Source organism: Haemaphysalis longicornis, unplaced genomic scaffold (assembly GCF_048455015.1).
Source record: "Haemaphysalis longicornis isolate Haplotype H1 unplaced genomic scaffold, Haemaphysalis longicornis Haplotype H1 scaffold_12, whole genome shotgun sequence".
Taxonomy (NCBI): domain Eukaryota; kingdom Metazoa; phylum Arthropoda; class Arachnida; order Ixodida; family Ixodidae; genus Haemaphysalis; species Haemaphysalis longicornis.
This window is the reverse complement of record NW_027526225.1, coordinates 19,689,077-19,710,180: the sequence shown is the minus strand read 5'-3', so window position 1 is coordinate 19,710,180 and position 21,104 is coordinate 19,689,077. Positions and strand designations below refer to the sequence as shown.

The window sequence follows — 21,104 nt, the reverse complement described above, 5'->3', positions numbered from 1 at the left end:
ACGCTTCGGCGTCGGCGCCGTCCACACGCTCACTGCGCATGCGCGTCGCGTCGAGGCGCTGGTGCGCGTCTCTCCCCCGTACCCTCCTCGCTCTCAACAACAGGTGCGGCGGTGCGGGAGGAGCGCGTGTACCCCGTGCGCTCCGTCGCTCTCAACAACAGCGCCGGCGGTGCGGGGCGAGCGCGTCTGTGCGCGCATGCGTCATAGCTACCCGTGCGCTGCGTCGCGCTCAACAGTAACGGCGGCAGGGCGTGTACACGTGATAACGGCGTGGTGGGTGCGTGGAAAGTTCGCGCGCTTGTGTACGGAAGTGTGCGCATGCGCGTCTCTCCCCCGTGCTCCTCTCCCTCGAACGTGGGCGGTGTGTATATAAGCGGCGGAGCGCGCGTTCGGAATTCAGTCAAGGGCGTCTTTGCTTGGTTTTCGCTTGACTTGACGCTTTGCTTGACTCGAGTAGATGCGATGGAAGCAACGTCTTCACCAGTTACGCAATCGCATGACCGCTCCTAAAAGACCCCTTGACAGTGCACTTTAGCGACCACAAAGCAGTCATCCTCTTCGTCCAATACAACCACGGCACCAAGCAATAAAGACCGACTTTAACTTTACACTCCTTGCCTTCGCTTCTCCTTCATTCAATAAATAAGAATAATAAAGACGAAATAACAATTAAGCATTCCCAAACCATACGCAATTACGCAACATTCACGCGATACCCCCACCACTCTGCGACGCATTTACTCGAGTTCCCCCGTGGGAAGATGCGGGCGGTTTTTTTTTTTTTTCAACCATCTTTGTCTTAAGACAGGGGCTTTTTAACGCGCCACGCGTTTAAAACAACGTACCAGGTCAAGAACGCAGGGCCAGAAAAGAAGTCATCCAGCTGATCCTGGGTCACGCCGAGCTTCAAAAAAGTCTGAAAAACAAGCATGGGATTTTTTTTCAGCTTCGTCTGCTCCGACAGACTTATTTCTCCCACCCAGCAGACAAAAGGCATCACTATGCCAAGGGGGCATTAAAGGTGTTGCAAATATGTTCACCCCGCGCGTAATTAGTATGGTTGTGTTGTGCACATTCATGCTACCAACACGTTTCCATGTGTAGAAACGTATCGAAACAGCACCCCGTACATTTAGTAGCACGACAGGCTAATATTTAGTGATACGAGAAGATAAGACCACTATAGATGCCTGCACGTCCGCTGTCAGTGCACTCGGACCTAGATGTGAAACTGTCGCTGGACACTGTACATTTTGATTGGATATAATGGATGAGTTGTATGCTCATTTGGAGGAAGGAACAGCTGAAATAAACGAAAGAGGAATAAACGGCCGAGCTTTGCTAAGGGAGCAGATGTTTGTGTCACCAATGTTTTCTCTGTAAAATGCGTGAAATAAAATATTTGAAATTGAAATTTCATTTACACGCGTACGCACGAACATCCATCCATCCATACATACATACATATATACATACATACCGCACACACATACATACATACACACATGCATGTAAACATACATACACACATACACATGCCTACATACATACACACATGCCTGCATACATACATGCATACATACACACATGCCTGCATACATACATACATACATACATACATACATACATACATACATACATACATACATGCATGCATACACACATACATACATACATACATACACACATACATACATACACACATGCATGTAAACATACATACATACATACATACATACATACATACATACATACATACATACATACATACATACATACCTGCATGCGTACACACACATACATACATACATACATACATACATACATACATGCATGCATACATACATACATACATGCATGCATACACACATACATACATACATACATACATACACACATACATACATACACACATGCATGTAAACATACATACATACATACATACATACATACATACATACATACCTGCATGCGTACACATACATACATACATACATACATACATACATACATACATACATACATGCATGCATACATACATACATACATACATACATGCATGTAAACATACACACATACATGCATACATACATACATACATACATACATACATACATACATACATACATACATACATACATACATGCATGTAAACATACATACATACATACATACATACATACATACATACATACATACATACATACATACATACATACATACATACATACTGTGGGATAAAAGAGGGGTTAAAGTAGGTCAGTTAGTTGCCCCACGCAATAGCAAAGCCGGCGACGAGCGAGACTAATCAGTCTGTCTTCTCGTTTCTCCCAGCTAGCAAGCTATCTCCCACCCCGCGAGTGCGCGCTGTACCGCGCCAGCCGCGGCGGGCCGTGGCTCGACGGAACAAAGGAAGCAAGCGACAAGTGTTTTCGCTCATTGACATTTATTACTAAAGAATAAACATACAAAGAGCATGCAGGCTAGCTGGTTGACGGCGAGGATGTAGTTCCTCGCCCGGGCAGTTTAAGGGAATCGAGAGGTTAGACTCACCGCGACAGCAGTCATCTCCGGGGGCGCCTCAGCGCGCTCGCGTTTGCCTCGCTGGGACGCCGATGGCAGTCATTGTCGCCGTCCTTTTTGCCCGAACCTCGAAGGAAGGAGGTCACCAGGCGCGTCCTGACGTCTCGCTTCCCGAACTCTTCTCCCGCATCCCGCACGCGCTCGCCGGCCGCAAGACACTCGTTCGGCGAGGAGGTAGATCCCCCTAGCCGACGTCTCGCCAAGCAAGTTCTCGCGAGGAGCAAGCAGCGTGGTGAAGCCGAACCAAAGGGAACGCGCTAAGATCGCGTTCCCGCAATACATACATACATACATACATAAATACATACATACACACACACACACACACACACACACACACACACACACACACACACACACACACACACACACACACACACACACACACACACACACACACACACACACACACAGGCTTATGGGGTATCGAGGCGGCGCATACGGCAGCTGGAGATTTTGCCGTCCGAGTTACCCCTAATCACGGAGCGCAATTCAATCGAGATAGCCTTATTACGCCAATTCGTATAGGAAAAGGTCTTTTAGTAAGAAAATCCTGGGTGAAATAGCACAGCTTGTCTGGGAGAAAAAGGCTTGGGAGAGTTCTCAGGATGACGTTATCGTAGGCCTTGTGGATGTCCATGGCAAGGACTGTCCGCACTTTGTGTGAACGACCGCCTAGTAACACCATTGACGACAAATGGCCAAGCCCATCCTCTGTACCCAGACGAGGTCTAAAGACAATCTGGGCCGGGTGGTACCATAGGAAGATGTACAACAACCATTGAAGGCGGGCGCATGCGCTCCAAAAGCTTGCAAAGCGTGGATGTAAGGCGATTGGGCTCAAATGAGGAAGAAGATCGGGTGGCTTCCCTAGTTTCTGTATAGGCACAATGTCAGCGTGAAGCCACTATTCTGGTATTTACTCATCTGAAAAGCCACATTCGGGGAGAAATTGGGCTTAACCCGATTCTCCTGAAACATGTTCGGGGTGCGAGCATTACATAAAATCGGGTTTTACCGGGAAGCGTATAACCCCATAGGAGCACATTATTGCAACACACGAACGCACGTGCGCGCGCGCTACCCTCGACCCCACAAGCGGCGCCAAATCGCGTTAAAGTAGTAATTTAGCCCGGATGTTCTCACAGGGGGTGTCCCGCGGAGTAATCCACGGGGTCGCTCACATAGCCGAATCGGTAAGGCATCGCACATCCAATCGCAAGGCAAGGGTTCGTTGCCCACTGTGGACGCGTCATTTAAAGCGAAGCTTTCTACGTCTCACCCATAGCGTGGGTCGTCTGCGTGAAAATGCGCTGCATGAAAGCCAACATTACGCAATGGGTTTCACAAAACGTTGATGATGATAAGCGAAGACACTTGAAGGGCCTCAAAAGAAAAAATGAACGCTTCTCGTAGTCGGAATCTAGCCTAAGTACCCCGCGTTATGAAGCCGACGTCTATATAATTGCGCCATCCTGAGACGGCTGAATCAGTTCGGATTTTGTCTTTCACTCAGGTGGCATAGGAGAAAGCTTCGCGTTTTAACCAACTTTCTTTTTAGGGGCTTTCAATTTTGTAGCGTGAGCTACACTGGCCGAGGTTGAGCAGTTTCGCATGGCTCCTGGAGAGCCGTGCTGCGTATGCGCGAGGATCAGAGACGTCACACGGCGCACAGAACGTGGCTCGCTTCCCGGCGTCTCTCACACACACCACGCGCCCATCGTCTTCGCCGACCTCCGTTCCGCACGTTGCGGCCCGGTCTACTTGATGATCATGCGAGGGGTGGCCAGGTGTGGAACCAATTGCTCATGCGTCGCAGCAACCCCGGCGTACGCCTGTGGAACTAGCTTAGCTATGGGGCGATTGGTGACGCTGCGCCGGAGCCGCTTGATAAATATACATGTGTCAGATAATGCGTATACCGTGTGTGTGTCATTGAAGCAGCAGTAAACATGATAATCAAGCAAATCCTAGACAATCAGGGAAGCTAAGCATAACCAGCTGAACCTTACCCCACGCTACGTATATCCTGACATAGCCGACCTAAGCCACTGCTAATTTCTTTCCCTGCGCCCAAGGTTGGATTGGTATCGGCAGTCCTGCTTTTTGCGGCCAGGTACGCCTGGCTCCAGCCGTCCGGGGTGCAAATTAAAGTGTTGCTGTTATTATTGTCTCCTACCCCGCTTCTTTTAAACCTAAGCGGCGAGGTGAAAGGGTGGCTTTGCCGCTTTGCGTGTACACATTTCCTAACTTCTTCGCATAGCACGTGCTGTTAGGGGGCTTTTCGCAGAACGCAATTGACATGCAAAAAAGCCACCTGCACAAGAGGTGCGTTCAAAAATGGTGTACGAGTGACATTCACCGCAAAAACAAATTAGTCAAAAATTCTGTTTGCAAGATAGCAAGATCAGAATGGTTGGAGGGGATATTTTCAAAGTATAAAGCTAATACATATAACTTTATTTTTTGTCTACGGATATCTCAAACGAACCGGTTGCGATGAATTTTAAATTTTTTCACTGCAGCTGCCTCCAATGCTGTGGCCTGAAATACGTTTGCGGTGTGAAAAATGTAAAGAGGTCGATTAACGCTATCGACGACTCCTTAGCACCTTGCGGAAACGCGCGATTGGATGCGTGGTGCTCAAGCGAGAGAAAGAAACCGACAGACAGACAGACAGACAGACAGACAGACAGACAGACAGACAGACAGACAGACAGACAGACAGACAGACAGACAGACAGACAGACAGACGCAAAGAAAAGGTATCGAGTTCGTGTTATAGAGAGGGGGCCCTTGCAGTTATTTGCTTCAATGCATAAGGAGAACCATGACCCCAGTTAATTTGGAGCTAACACTTTAAATCTCTGGCTTCTTCAAAATAACTCTCGGTATAAGGAAGATTCATCGGGGCCTCACCCTTCTCCAAATTTCCTCCTGACCGTTAAAGGCGAGGGGGAGGTTGATGCCATTCAGCGCCATCCAGTCGATCTCCTGCTCCCAGCGTGTCCAGTTCCACCACACCATGGAGTAGCTGGCCGTGCACACGTTCTCGTAGTAGCGGAACCTGGAGATGGGGAAAACGAGTCAGACAACAGATCGTGCGTCATTCGCCTCTGTGAAGTAGGATGAGACCGACGAAGCTCTTTTTATTTAACCCATGCCACAGAGGTTACACTGAATTTTTAAACAAAATATAAACACATCCATTGTCTTGGTCGGTGGTAATCATGACAACATTATATATGCACGCACATTTATTGTCTTGTCTTTCTGGTTTTATATACAGGGTGGTGCCACGATAATTGGAACACTACAAAAAAAAATCCTGAGCGAACCGCCGCTCTGTTCGCGCTCAAACTTCACACGAAGGTCGTATTTTGTAGTCTATTTTGTTTGACACCGGGAACAGCGACGATACTTACCTGTTTTTTTCTGAAAACAAAATAAAACCGATTTTCGCCTGTGGGAAAATAGCGGCCGATTTGAACGTGCGATCCAGCGCAAGCTGCTGTTGGAACGACGGCGCCACCTGGGGTATGCAGAGCGAAACGCACGTTTGGGGTTCACGGTAGGAAGGAGCCAAGTGGTGCAGCAGACGACCAGAAAATGCGCCCTGGAATGAGCTAGCAGACGATCGGAAAACCCGGTTTCACATTTTCTGGTCGCCTGGTGGCAAGTATTTACGGAAAACCAGTCCGAGTACGAAGGCAAGGTGGCCGCGGTACGAGCGAGAGACAAATCCTCGTCTTCCTACTTGTTCCCCGGCAGCGCTAGGCGCATAGCCGGCATAGCGCGGGCACATTGCCCCAGGGTCTCTCAAGCGGGAAGCATGTGGTTTCGCTACATCTTCTTCGGAACAATATACTTGGTGTCCCAGCTATCATGCACCAAGATTTTAAAAAAGAGCAATGGCGTTACTCGAAGAAAACCTTGTGCGCCATGTTTGCAGTACTGTGGAGAAGCGGACAGTAATTTTTTTCAGTTATGATATTTAACTCATTAATTATAATTAATGATCTAACTCGAGAATTACAGTCCTAATCAGTGAAGTATCAATGAGGCACTTGTAGGTACCCGCGAGGGGCATCTAACTGCGGTATTTTCAGCGTCGAACTAATTGCGTACCCATTTATTCTGACTGTTAAAGAAAACCCACGAAATATGAAAAATACCACGTGACGGCGCCTCCGCGCGCATTGTAAAGCAGCGTCCCTAAACAAGCTGATTGAAAGCAACTGCTTCGCCTGTCACCCGCCCCAAGAGACAGCGCATCACCTTGATAAAGGCATGCATGGAAGGAGCAGCAACCATAGAGTTTCTTGCAGTACGCAATTAGTTCGATGCTGAAAATACGGCAGTTAGATGCCCCTCGTGGGTACCTACAAGTGCCTCATTGACACTTCAGTGATTAGGACTGTAATTCTCGAGTTATATAATTATTACAATTAATTAGTTAAATATCATTAACGAAAACATTACTGACCGCTTCTCCACAGTACTGCAAACATTGCGCGCACTAGGCTTTCTTCGAGTAACGCCATTGCTCTTTTTTTAAATCTTGGTGCATGATAGCTGGGACACCAAGTATATATATATATATATATATATATATATATATATATATATATATATATATATATATATATATATATATATATATATATATATATATATATATATATATATATATATATATAGGGTTTGGAAAATGAGGGGCTCGTTAGGAAATACAGAAAGAAATGCCGGCAGTCTACAACGCCAAAGAAGGCATAGGGGAAGGTTAGACAATTTTTTTACCGTTAGTGACGTTACATTATTATTAATTTTTTATTAATTACGTGAGAAAGAAAGAAAGAAAAATACGCGCCCAGAGTGGGGACCGAACCCACGCCTTTCGATTAGATCTCGAATGCCTCTCTAAGGAGCAGCAGACAGTCTTTCGCCTCATTCAATCTGGATCCTTCCCCCACCCAACAAGGCTACACCTCATGTTCCCGGAACAGTACTCGGCCGAATGCAAATTTTGTAAAAAACCAGGATCACTCCGCCACATAATTGGGGAGTGCGACTTCAGCTCAGAAAATCCACCCCTCCTCCATCCCCCCGCCCCCTCTTTTAGAGAGCAATGGGAGATTTTGATGTCCAGCTCCTCACTCGCGACCCAGCTAGCGCTGGTCGACCGGGCGCACGCGGCCATGACATCATATGGGCTCCAGTGAATAAGGAACCACTCCCAATTTAGACGCTCAATAAATGTATTCTCTCTCTCTCTCTCTCGAATGCCTTACCAATTCGGCTATCTGGGCGACTGTTTTCTGCTTCACTTTCTGGGGTATTTATATTTACTACAACTGTATCTGACGCTTGAGGGTGGTAGCCAGCGCCACTCAGACTACACGGGGAGAAGGGGACTTTCTTTTTCAACCCCGGGGCGTGACGCGAACGTCTACAGCCTGTCATGAGCGGTCAACTGGCGGGAAACCCTCTTATGCTACCTTGGCATAAACGTTGCTTGGCATCAAGGCATTCGAGATCTAATCGAAAGGCGTGGGTTCGGTCCCCACTCTGGGCGCGCGTTTTTCTTTCTTTCTTACGTAATTAATAAAAAATTAATAATAATGTAACGTCACTAACGGTAAAAAAATTGTCTAACCTTCCCCTATGCCTTCTTTGGCGTTGTAGACTGCCGGCATTTCTTTCTGTATTTCCTAACGAGCCCCTCATTTTCCAAACCCTATTATCGCGCGAAAAGCTTAGCGAGGGCCTCGGTTCTGGCAGCCTTGATGCCAAGGTAGCATAAGAGGGTTTCCCGCCAGTTGACCGCTCATGACAGGCTGTAGACGTTCGCGTCACGCCCCGGGGGTTGAAAAAAAAGGTCCCCTTCTCCCCGTGTAGTCTGAGTGGCGCTGGCTACCACCCTCAAGCGTCAGATACAGTTGTAGTAAATATAAATACCCCAGAAAGTGAAGCAGAACACAGTCGCCCAGATAGCCGAATTGGTAAGGCATTCGAGATCTAATCGAAAGGCGTGGGTTCGGTCCCCACTCTGGGCGCGTGTTTTTCTTTCTTTCTTTCTCACGTAATTAATAAAAAATTAATAATAATGTAACGTCACTAACGGTAAAAAAATTGTCTAACCTTCCCCTATGCCTTCTTTGGCGTTGTAGACTGCCGGCATTTCTTTCTGTATTTCCTAACGAGCCCCTCATTTTCCAAACCCTATTATCGCACGAAAAGCTTAGCGAGGGCCTCGGTTCTGGCAGCCTTGATGCCAAGGTAGCATAAGAGGGTTTCCCGCCAGTTGACCGCTCATGACATGCTGTAGACGTTCGCGTCACGCCCCGGGGGTTGAAAAAGAAGGTCCCCTTCTCCCCGTGTAGTCTGAGTGGCGCTGGGTACCACCCTCAAGCGTCAGATACAGTTGTAGTAAATATAAATACCCCAGAAAGTGAAGCAGAACACAGTCGCCCAGATAGCCGAATTGGTAAGGCATTCGAGATCTAATCGAAAGGCGTGGGTTCGGTCCCCACTCTGGGCGCGTGTTTTTCTTTCTTTCTTTCTCACGTAATTAATAAAAAATTAATAATAATGTAACGTCACTAACGGTAAAAAAATTGTCTAACCTTCCCCTATGCCTTCTTTGGCGTTGTAGACTGCCGGCATTTCTTTCTGTATTTCTTAACGAGCCCCTCATTTTCCAAACCCTATTATCGCACGAAAAGCTTAGCGAGGGCCTCGGTTCTGGCAGCCTTGATGCCAAGGTAGCATAAGAGGGTTTCCCGCCAGTTGACCGCTCATGACAGGCTGTAGACGTTCGCGTCACGCCCCGGGGGTTGAAAAAGAAGGTCCCCTTCTCCCCGTGTAGTCTGAGTGGCGCTGGCTACCACCCTCAAGCGTCAGATACAGTTGTAGTAAATATAAATACCCCAGAAAGTGAAGCAGAACACAGTCGCCCAGATAGCAGAATTGGTAAGGCATTCGAGATCTAATCGAAAGGCGTGGGTTCGGTCCCCACTCTGGGCGCGTGTTTTTCTTTCTTTCTTTCTCACGTAATTAATAAAAAATTAATAATAATGTAACGTCACGAACGGTAAAAAAATTGTCTGATCTTCCCCTATGCCTTCTTTGGCGTTGTAGACTGCCGGCATTTCTTTCTGTATATATATATATATATATATATATATATATATATATATATATATATATATATATATATATGTATATTCGAACAAACAGAATGGGCGAGAGTTCTAATAAGCGAGTAAATTCTTTAATATCACAGAAAATACTTGGGGAAAGCGCACCGTTGGTCTTAAATATGTATGAGTGGATAAGACTCACTTGTTGAGCGGGACAACAATTCGATCTTGAACCAAAGGTGGCGTCCCCGAGGCCGTTTTCGTCTGGACGCCCGACCAGGACACATGAACGTTGCAGTATTTCTTCAGGTAATAGTAAAGGCCAGTGGCCACGGCGACGCCGCTCGTTCCCGCTATAGATACGCTGTTGTTGAAGGTGTCGATCTGCGAAGTAAAGGACAACTGCAGTGAGAGTATCGGACCTCTTCAAAACGCTTTTTTATTTCGCATAGTGTGACAAAAAGCAGGAGCAAGTGTCCATGAAGACAAAATGCGAGTTTGGTTCATTAGAAAGCTCGCTTTTTAATTCTAATGAAAGGGAGCGGAGTCTCCCACAGTCCATGGAGTACTATATTCCATAGCAAAGGGCTCAAAGGAGAACCCTGCGGGTTGCCGCAATTTTGCCGCAACTTCGAACAAATAATCGAGATATTAAAGAAAACAGATGAAGCAGTGGCGACTCTCTAGCCGCTCACCAGCAACTTTCTTTGACGTCACTGAACACTTTGACGTCACTTTGACGTCACTTTGACATCAGCTCCATTCGATTCAGACGCGGTTCCCTGCAACGCCTGCACCGTTGCACTGTGCGCTGCACCAAAGCGCTCGATTCGCCACTGCAGGAATGGTGCCGCGCACCGCATCGCTTGATTGCTCACGGTGCAGCAGCGGTGCCGCCGTGGTGCAGAGAACCGCTGCACCTGCTACGGAAGAAGTGCAGCAATTCGGCGCCGTGAGCGTAGGCGCGTTGTGGGTTGGCAGGCGGCTACCGGAAGTTGCGGCGACCGCGTGAAAATGTCCGTCGAGCTCGAAGATGCGTGGGACAAACTTTTCGTCGCCGCTGATGCGCACGACGCAACCCAGATGGCCGTAAACATCCAGTTGTAGAGGACGACAGGCGAGTATGATTAGCAGACGATTATGCCTGCACCTCGCTCGATTGTAAACACGCAGGGGTGCTACTGACGGTGCAACCGTGATTTTCGGCACCGCGGAACCACGCTGCTGCACTGCACCGGCACCACAGAACTTTCTCTGCAACGTTGCCGTGCACCCTTTCTGAATCGAATGGAGCTTTCATGTTTGTGCGATCGGTGGCCGCCAAAACAAGCCCCCACCAAGAAAGATGACTGGGTTATTGTAGTGGGGCTTCCAGTTTCATTTGGTCGAACCACTAGAGTGCTAACTTGCAGCTAATGCACTGGTAACTACGTTTTTAGTTCTGGCTCATGTTACATCAGTCGTGCCCATAACATGTCACTGTAGCGGGAGATTTGAAGATTTTTGAAGATTTATTCCGGTTTTTTTCGCTTCAAACAAAGTCTTTCATGCATGGCGCTGAGTGATTTACCAAAGTCTAGTTATTTCAAATTAAACTTGCCTTTTGTCTTCAAGGGACTTGGAGCCCTTTTTTAACTTTTTTCCAAATCTTAAATGCTTGCAGAACGTAGTTCTGCAAGCAACGCGTCCAGCACTTATCTTGGGGATTGCGTAGTACCTCGGCGAAAAAATTACTGATCTATGCCCATCAGGTAACTTAGAAATTAGCTCAAACGAATTTTCCTCTTTCTCAGAACCATGACCATACTCCCGTGATCCTTCTTACAGTATCATGATTTGCATAGCTGAGACAAAAGGTCGCAAACCTACCTAGTCACGTGCTGATGCTCTTATATGACGGATGTTTTAGTTAACACAGTGACAGCGTCTCTGCTACCTTGCTACACTGCCGGCATGGCTGCGCGCAACCGCAAATTGCGTTCGTTCTAACAACGGTGAAATTGTACAGGTGCCGTCAGAAGTAATTGGAGCACTGTAGCTGTGCCCAAACCGCATAGTGGCGCCGTGTAACTGAACCGGCGGCAAACGAAAGGGCGAGAACACACATGCGCACCCGCCCACGGCGATAGCCCGCCTATGGATTTCAAACCACTTCTTTTAGCCTGGGTTCGAGTATTCTTCGCAGCGTACTGGTCTCGGCGATGGCGCTGAGAGGAGAGACACATCTGACAACATTTTTGGCACATTTCCAGTGCACGCGAGCTGCTCTCACAGGGATCTGCATTGAAAATGTTTTTCTTCAAATATTTTTAGGTGTGTAGGCTATCAGCGCCATCGCCGAGACCAGCATGCTGTGAAGAATGCTCGAACACAGGCTAAAAGAAGTGTTTTGAGATGTATAGGTGCATGGGCTATCTCCTTCTCCAGGCGCGCATGCGTGTTCTCGTCTTTTAGTTTGCCGCCGGTGCAACTACTCGGCGCTCCTATGTGGTTCGGCCACAGCTCCCGTGCTTCAATTACTTCTGACGGCACCTACGTACACGGTTACTGCGTTGTGTCAAGCAAGGAACCGCGTTAGTTATGAGGAATCAGCCTGTCATTTGCTAGATGTGCGCCGGGTGCGCAGTAAAACATCGTCTGTGTAGAAGACGCACCACAAACATGTCTTGTCGCTGGTCTTTCGGTCTGGCAAAGACGTGAAGCGTGATCTGGGACTGCCAGTGGGGCACGAGTCTGCGCAGAAGACCTTCCACGGCTGCCTGCTGATCAGCCGTAGAGTACGACGCGTCAGCTGCGGGAGACCGCGACCCCCAGAGGGCACTGCCTGCAGTCATAAAGATAAAACGGCACTGAAATGGTCATCTAATGAGCAAAAACTTACAGGAAGCCAGTGTCTCGGGTAAAAAAGATGTTGCACGAAAGCGAAAACACCAAACACTGGGGTGGCACCTGTTAACACCCCCAACTGCGTTTGCGTGTACTCCCCTATTTATCCACACACACACACACACACACACACACACACACACACACACACACACACACACACACACACACACACACACACACACACACACACACACACACACACACACACACACGCACACACATATATATATATATATATATATATATATATATATATAGAGAGAGAGAGAGAGAGAGAGAGAGAGTAAAAAATGGGTATAGCTTCTAACAAAAATGTTTATTGGTCGACGTTTCGATCGGATGCCGATCTTTCTTGATCGGCATCCGATCGAAACGTCGACCAATAAACAGTTTTGTTAGAAGCTATTATACCCATTTTTTACTATTTGCTACGGCAACCAAAGACAGCCCTTCTCGCAATCTATATATATATATATATATATATATATTGTAAATGGGAATAGCAGTCACGACGGTAGTTGATCGTGGGGGTTTATTCAAGGCGTCGCGTAAGGCAACGGGACGAGCGCAGGTCCAGCCGGTATGAGCTCGTAAGCATGAACGTCCGAGTCGGCCCTTCGTCGTCTTCACGATAATCCTCGGGGCATACCCGATATGGCAAATGGCGCTTCGGTATCTAATATTGTTGTGCAGCGTTAACTCTTTTTGTTACAATTGCCCCCGATGCAAAAGGAGCCATCCTGGCTACTCAAGGGCACGACGAAACTAGAGGGTCGTAGTAGGGCTTTAACCGATCCACGTAAACAATTTAACGCCCTCGGCGGCGATGATCTGTAGTTCGTGCAACTGGTTCCACAAGGTAATTGACGGGCGGAGTCCGCTCAATGACTCTGTACGCGCCATGGTACTTGGTGGTCAGTTTTGGGGAGAGACCGGGTGTTGAGCAGGGCACCCAAAGCCACACAAGGGAGCCGGGATCAAAACTGCGATCTTTGACGCATTCGTCATGACGATGCTTCTGGCGCTGCTGATCGGTCAATGTAAACGAACGAACCATGGAGTCGACGGCATTCCTCGGCGCGACGAGCATGGTCTGAAATCGGCGTAAATTCACTTGCGTCGGGCTTGTAGGGGAGTATCGTGTCGATTGTGCAGGACGGCTCTCGCCCATACAACAAGAAAAACGGCGAGAATCCCGTGGTCGTCTGTTTTGCCGTATAGTAAGCAAATGTTACAAACGGGAGTGCGAGGTCCCACTTCGACTGGTTGGCAGACACGTACATGGAGAGCATGTCACCGAGGGTGCGATTGAAGCGTTCCCTGATCCCGTTCGTTTGTGGATCGTATGATGTGGTAGTCCGATGAACGACGTGGCACTCAGAGAGCAGGGCTTCAATAACCTCAGACAAGAAAACCCGCCCTCGGTCACTGAGAAGCTCCTGAGGTGCCCGTGTCGAAGAACAAAGCGGCGAAGCAGGAAGGACGCTACGTCGCGAGCCGTGGCGGCCGGAAGAGCATCTGTTTCGGCGTACCGAGTAAGGTGATCCACGGCGACAATGATCCATCGGTTTCCGGCTGCAGAAGACGGAAGTGGGCCATACAGGTCGATGCCCACACGTTCGAATGGCTTTGCTGGGCATGGTAGTGGCTGCAAAGGACCGGCAAGGCGGGGCGGCGGCGATTTTCGGCGTTGACATTCAGGGCAAAAGCGCACGTACTTGCGCACGAAGGTATACATGCCACGCCAGTAGTATCGGAGGCGAAGACGCTCATAGGTCTTTAGTACGCCAGCATGACCGCAACTTGGATCAGCGTGAAATGAGGAGCATATGTCGCTGCGCAAATGACGGGGTATGACCAGCAGCCACTTTCGGCCGTCGGAGCAGTAGTTGCGGCGGTAGAGTAGCTCGTCACGGAGGGCAAAGTGAGAAACCTGCCGGCGTAGGGCCCGAGATCCCCCGGCAGGCGATGTACCGGAGAGCATCCCAATAAGAGAAGCAATCCACGGGTCCTTGCGTTACTCGGTTGACATGTTGCTGACTGCAAGAGGCGACAGATCACTTGAGGCAAGGCAGGAAACTTCAGCAGGCACGGGTGAGCGTGAAAGAGCATCAGCATCGGAGTGCTTGCGACCTGAACTGTAAATGACCCGGATGTCGTATTCTTGCAGTCGGAGAGCCAACCGGCCAAGACGACCTGATGGATCCTTGAGGGAGGAGAGCCAACAGAGCGCATGATGATCGGTGACGACGTCGAATGGGCGACCATACAAGTACGGGCGGAACTTTCCCAGTGCCCAAATTATCGCCAAGCACTCCTTCTTTGTTACAGAGTAGTTCGACTCGGCTTTCGTCAGTACACGGCTCGCGTATGCTACGACGTACTCGACAAAACCGGGCTTTCGCTGGGCAAGCACAGCACCGAGGCCGACCCCACTAGCATCAGTGTGGACCTTGGTTGGGGAGGACGGGTCGAAGTGCCGCAGTATCGGCGGGGATGTGAGTAGACGCCGTAGCGTCACAAAGGCTTCGTCGCAGGAGAGTGACCACGCAGATATGTCGCTGGCACCACCGAGGAGCCGAGTTAAAGGCGAAATTATGCTGGCGAAGTTTCGTACGAAGCGTCTAAAATACGAGCAAAGATCGATAAAGCTCCGAAGCGCCTTTATAGTGGTCGGCTTCGGAAATTCGGCTACGGCTCTCAGCTTCGTATCATCTGGGAGGATCCCGTCCTTCGAAACGACGTGGCCCAGGATCGTCAGTTTGCGCGCAGCAAAACGACACTTTTTAGATGCAGAGCATCTGATTCACTCGCCTTGTCCCTCCGGCGTCGTCGTCGTTGTTGTCGGCGTTGTCCACCCCTCTGCCATTCTCCTCGCCGCGCGAGCTGCGCTCTCCGCCGCTCTCCGCCGCTCACCCCCTCTCCTCTCCGATAACGAACACTCTTTCGCGAGGGGCTTTGGATTGGATTGGATTTGATTTGATTGGATTGGATTGGATTGGATTGGCTTGGCTTGGCTTGGCTTGGATTCGGTTGGATTGGATTTGGATTGGATTGGATTAAAGTGGACTGTGTTGGATTGTGTTGCGTCATAGCCGCGGCACGTTGCGTCATAGCCGCGGCAGACGCGCTGGGGCCGGCGCATGTGCAGTACTCTCTCTTCCGCGGTTTCTTCTCCTTCGGGCGCGCTGCGCATATAACCGGTGTTCCGTTCTCCGGCGAAGCAACATACACGCTTGGCTCAAACACCTAGAGTCCACGCCGCTTTACAAGTACGCCAACGTCGTCATCGACTGGGACCAGCTTACGCAGTCCCCTCAACGTTATGCGCGCTATAAAACGCGTTCCCTTCGCCGCTCCGCCTATGCGTCGCATCTACACAGAAGTTCCCGCGAGGGGAGGTGGGAGTTTTTGAGATTCAGCTGCAGCCCAGCTCTTGCAAGGCACGTCAAAACTTGCTGCAGGTGGGCGAGGTGCGTTTTGAAGTCCGAAGAGAAAACAACGACGTCATCCAGATAGCAAAGACACGTCTTCCACTTTAGCCCGCTCATCATTCGCTCGAAGGTGGCAGGAGCGTTGCAAAGCCCGAACGGCAATACATTAAATTCATAAAGACGGTAAGGGGTAACAAAAGCAGTTTTCTCTCGATCTGCTTCCGCCTTAGGGATCTGCCAGTACCCGGATCGAAGGTCTAACGACGAGAAGTATTCTGCTCCCTGCAAACAGTCGAGGGCGTCGTCGATGCGGGGGAGGGGATACACGTCCTTGCGGGTTATGGTGTTCAAACGGCGGTAGTCGACGCAAAACCGAATGGACCCATCTTTCTTTTTCACAAGAACAACGGGTGACACCCAGGGACTCTTGTAGGGACGAATAATGTCACGCTGAAGCATGTCATTCACGTGGTCTTCAATGATGCGTCGCTCTGCCGGTGACACACGATACGGTCGTTGTCAAAGCGGGGAATGCGAGCCAGTATCGATGGCGTGGCTCACAACGGACGTGCGGCCAAGAGAACTTTGCCCACTACCGAAAGACGAAGAAAACTGGCTCAGAAGTGCAGTAAGCTGGGCTCGTTGGGTGGCGTCCAAACTTTCGTCAATTGAGCGGCAGAAAATGCCGGAACATGTTTCGTCCCGTGTGCATGGAGTAGTAGTGCTCAGCTCGTCGACTTGGATATGGGGCGCATCATCAAGAAGCTCCGTAACAAGACGGGGATCGACCGGCTCTACAAAGCCGAGTGTTTCGCCGTGTTAAAAGGCGCACGAAGTCGTCGACTGGTTCATAATCATCAGTGCACTCACGCCATTGCAAATTGTCAAAAGGGCGAGGGGTAGCGGAAGACATCTGCGGCGGAAGAAAATGTCGGACGGCGTAAAAAGCACCGTAGCCTCAGGAATAGATGTGCAGGAAAGAGGAACAAGAACGGAAGAACGGGGTTGGACGACAGTGTCTTCGGCGATGACCACCTTGGCGTTGGGACCACAGAAAGAATCTTCCAAGAGAGGCGAAAACTCGACTTCGGCAGGTGCACACCGTATGACGGCATGATGGCGCGACAGAAAGTCCCAACCCAGGATTACATGAGAGCAAGACGGCAATACGACAAATTCAACGGTGTACAGAATATTCTGAATAACGACACGGGCCGTGCAGGCTGCTATGGGCTTAATGTGTTGTGCACTGGCAGTGCGCAAGGATAGTCCGGAAAGTGGCGTCAGAACCTTTCGAATTGAGCGGCATAGGTCGGCGTGAACGACAAAAACAGCAGCTCCAGTGTCGATTAGGGCAGTAGTGGGGATACCTTCAACAAACACATCAATAACATTTTCGGGCGGGACGTGAGGACTTTTAGCTTTCGCGGGCGACACAGCTCTTGCCTCGGGAACTGAGGCTGTTAGTTTTCCTCCCCAGTGCTGGCAGAGAGGCGCGGCATAGGTGACAGCGAGCGACGACGTGGAGAAGGAGATTGGCGGTTGGTGGACGTAGTAAAGCGGGCAGGCGGCAGCGACGTCATCGGCGGATCAGAGGCGACTGGGTACATTGGCTGCGGAACAATATACGGCTGGGCGTAAGTGGGGTCGTAGTACGGAACCTGTTGGAAGGTGTTCGGAGGCGGCATGCGACGACGGCAGTAGCGAGCTACATGTCCAGCAATTCCGCATACAAAGCATATAGGGCGATTGTCCTGCGTACGCCACGTGCGCGTAAGAGGACTACCCACAGCCGTTGGAAGACGGCTCGCCGGCACGACATTCAGAATCGCATTGGTCTGCAACGGACGCAGTGGCACGGCATGCTTGGCTGGTGGAGCAGGCGGGTGCACCACTCGAGGGTTGACCGAAGGAGCAGGCGGCGGAGGTGACCTCCCTGTAGCTTCGACGTATGTTAAGGGGCCGGCGACCGGTGCTTGGTAGTGGGCAGTTGGTAGTGCCTCAGCGACCTCTTTTTGTACCACGTGCCTCAGTGCAGGAGCTAGAGGGGACGATGGTTCCACTTTGTACGGCAGGAGGGACACCTGGCGAGCCACCTCTTCCCGAATAAAATCTTTTATCCGGGTGAACAGCGTCGGGTCCTTTGTGTAGGTCGCAGCCAAACTCGGCAGGGGCTCCACCTGAGCGCAAGCTTGCCGAGTTAGGGCCCGTTGCTTTCGAAGCTCCTCGAAGCTCTGACACAAACGTACGACGGCGGCTATCGTTTGGGGATCCTTGGACAGCAGCATCTGGAACGCGTCATCGTCCACTCCTTTAAGGACATGCCTGACCTTGTCCGTTTCCGTCATCAACGGGTCGACCCGCTAGCACAAGTCAACCACGTCCTCTATGTAACTGGTGACTGTTTCCCCGGCTTGTTGGCCGCGTACACGCAACTGCTGCTCGGCATGAAGCTTGCGTACAGCTGGGCGGCCGAATGCTGCCACAAAGCGGGTGCGGAACGCAGACCAGGTAGTAATGTCTGACTCATTATTCGCGTACCACCGCCCGGCGAGCTTATCAAGGGCGTAAAACACGTTATGCAGCTTAGTCGGATCATTCCATTTGTTGTAGGCACTCACACGCTCATAGGACGACAGCCAGTCTTCGACATCAGTGTCGTCCTCGCCAGTGAACATGGTTGGGTCCCACTGTCGCATCGCGCAAGAGCAGATCACGGGTGCGCCCGATGGCGCAGGGTGCTGGCTGGTCTCTCGGTGGTTCATCTCGGGCAGTGTCCGGTTGCGAAGCTCCAGTGTGCAACGAAGACCCTTGACCGCCACCACTTGTAAAGGGGAATAGCAGTCACGACGGTAGTTGATCTTGGGGGTTTATTGAAGGCGTAGCGTAAGGCCACGGGCCGAGCGCAGGTCCAGCCGGTATGAGCTCGTGAGCATGAACGTCCGAGTCGTTCGTCGTCTTCACGATAATCCTCGGGGCATACCCGATTGGGCAAATGGCGCTTCGGTATCTAATATTGTTGTGCAGCGTTAACTCTTCTTGTTACAATATATATATATATATATATATATATATATATATATATATATATATATATATATATATATATATATATATGCGTGCGCATGCGCGTGTGTGTGCGTGTGTGTGTGCGTGCGTGCGCGTGCGTGTGCGCGCACGTGCGTGCGCGCGCGACGAGAAATCCCGTAACAAAACACATCAAAGGTGCCGTCCTTATTTCCAGTGATATTCGGCTAGTAATCGAAGGAATGTAGAAACGCCTTCAGAATAAATACGTAGTAGTTTTGTGTACAAGCCCGTTTTGTTGTACCTAGCAAAGAAAAACTTTCCAGAAATAACACATGCCCTAGAGTGTGGACCCATTCTCAATTTCAGTAGTGAAATCTGTTGAGCGCGGCAGTGATAACTGACTTTTCAATACGGTATGAGGGTTTTGTTTATTTTAAACATCTATTATTCTGCCAGGAAAGGGTTACTCATATCCTGATAATTTGAGTGTATGTTCCAACGAGGACGTAACAGTCACGCATGGGCGTTATTGGTACGCATTTATATCCTCAATATTAAGCATACGTTTAAGGATACACAATCTTGATTGATTGATTTATGATTGGGTTTTGATAGCACAAGGCCGACTGGGGCAAATAGCGCCGAAACAGTTTTATATATGAGAGATGAACAGGTAAACGCTAAAACCTGTTAGAAAAACAAAAGTGACACACAATCTTGATGCCCCACGCGCTTGAACTTTTACACAGGTAATGTTCCTGCAGTTGTATTGAGCACGTGTTATAGTAACATCGACTACCGCTTCGTGTAAAGCAGTATACAAGCTCAATTACAAATGGTGTCATATTACGAATGGTAATTTTGATGAGTTTCCGAGAACGTCACTAAACATTATTCAAGGTCGGAAAACACTGAGAAAAAGACCTGCAAGAATCCTCATGATCGTCCCTCCTAGGCCTTGACTGGTGGCCCGGCAGGTAAGTCCTATCTTTAACGCTGTGTAACTGGTGACCCACTATTTCCAGTCGCATCACCAGCGGATGCTGATCGCAAACGCCAAAGAGTACCTGTTTGGCTCCCTGTGGCGACAGAGACAAACAGGTGAAGAAGCTGGTAGGCGGAAACACAGAGAGACACAGAGACAGAACAAAAACATAGAAGTTCCATCGGTGCATAAAGGAAAAGGTCAATAGCCTCACAACATTTAAAGACGTAGTTTTAGGCGAACCAGATTGCTCGTACCTTCGTAGTTTCTGTGTTGCGCATGTATCTCCTGACTAAGCTGCGTAGCCAACATAGTCCCGCATTTTGCAATATTTGTTCCGTGGCCTCCGCGATCGGCTAACGGCGGGGCGCCGTTGCTCCGGCCGTCCCATTCGGCGCGGAAGCAAGGGGAGCGGTGGAATTTTGCTAACTCCGACACACGCCGCGAGGCGGCGCCGTTAGCCTAAGGTTGAAGCGAGGCTCGTCTGGCCGACGCTGCCTGCGCTATGAGTTGTAAATCACCCTTTGTTGTCACGTTTTCGGGATAGAAAACTTGAATATATGGTCTATGTATTTTGACTCGATCCTACAAGTACAAAGTTGTTTAACGTACGTTGTTTAACACCCACGATTGCCTCTGCACGCAGCTTTAGTGGTCGTTTGCTTGAAAGGCGAATGCCGAGAAGGGTTCTGTCATCTCGGGCAGAGTGAATGTCAGCGTGCTGAATTCTGTTTTCGCTGTTACATCATTTTCGCGCGATACCGCTGTGTGAAAATATGCTTTTTTTGCCTTTTAAGTTGTTTCGAACGCTCTGGGTATCCGTTGTGTGTGTGTGTGTGTTTGTGTGTGTGTGTGTGTGTGTGTGCGTGTGCATGTGCGTGTGCGTGCGCGTGCGCGTGCGTGTGCGCGTGCGTGTGCGTGTGTGTGTGTGTGTGTGTGTGTGTGCGTGCGTGTGTGTGTGTGTGCGCGCGTGTGCGTGCGTGCGTGCGTGCGTGCGTGCGTGCGTGCGTGCGCGAAAACAGCGTAATACCGCTAAGCTCT

At 49.6% G+C, this 21,104-nt stretch overlaps 1 protein-coding gene across 1 annotated transcript in view; it reads right to left on the bottom strand.

Moving 5' to 3' along the window:
• LOC144161523 (uncharacterized) overlaps positions 1-21,104 on the bottom strand; it is a 101,650-nt gene that overhangs the window by 42,701 nt on the left and 37,845 nt on the right. The window contains exons 5-8 of the mRNA XM_077692182.1: positions 12,380-12,549; positions 9,928-10,109; positions 5,503-5,650; positions 846-916 (exon numbers count right to left, since the gene is read on the bottom strand). Of these exons, the coding sequence (XP_077548308.1) occupies positions 846-916; positions 5,503-5,650; positions 9,928-10,109; positions 12,380-12,549 (571 nt within the window). The remainder of the gene's footprint in view (positions 1-845; positions 917-5,502; positions 5,651-9,927; positions 10,110-12,379; positions 12,550-21,104) is intronic.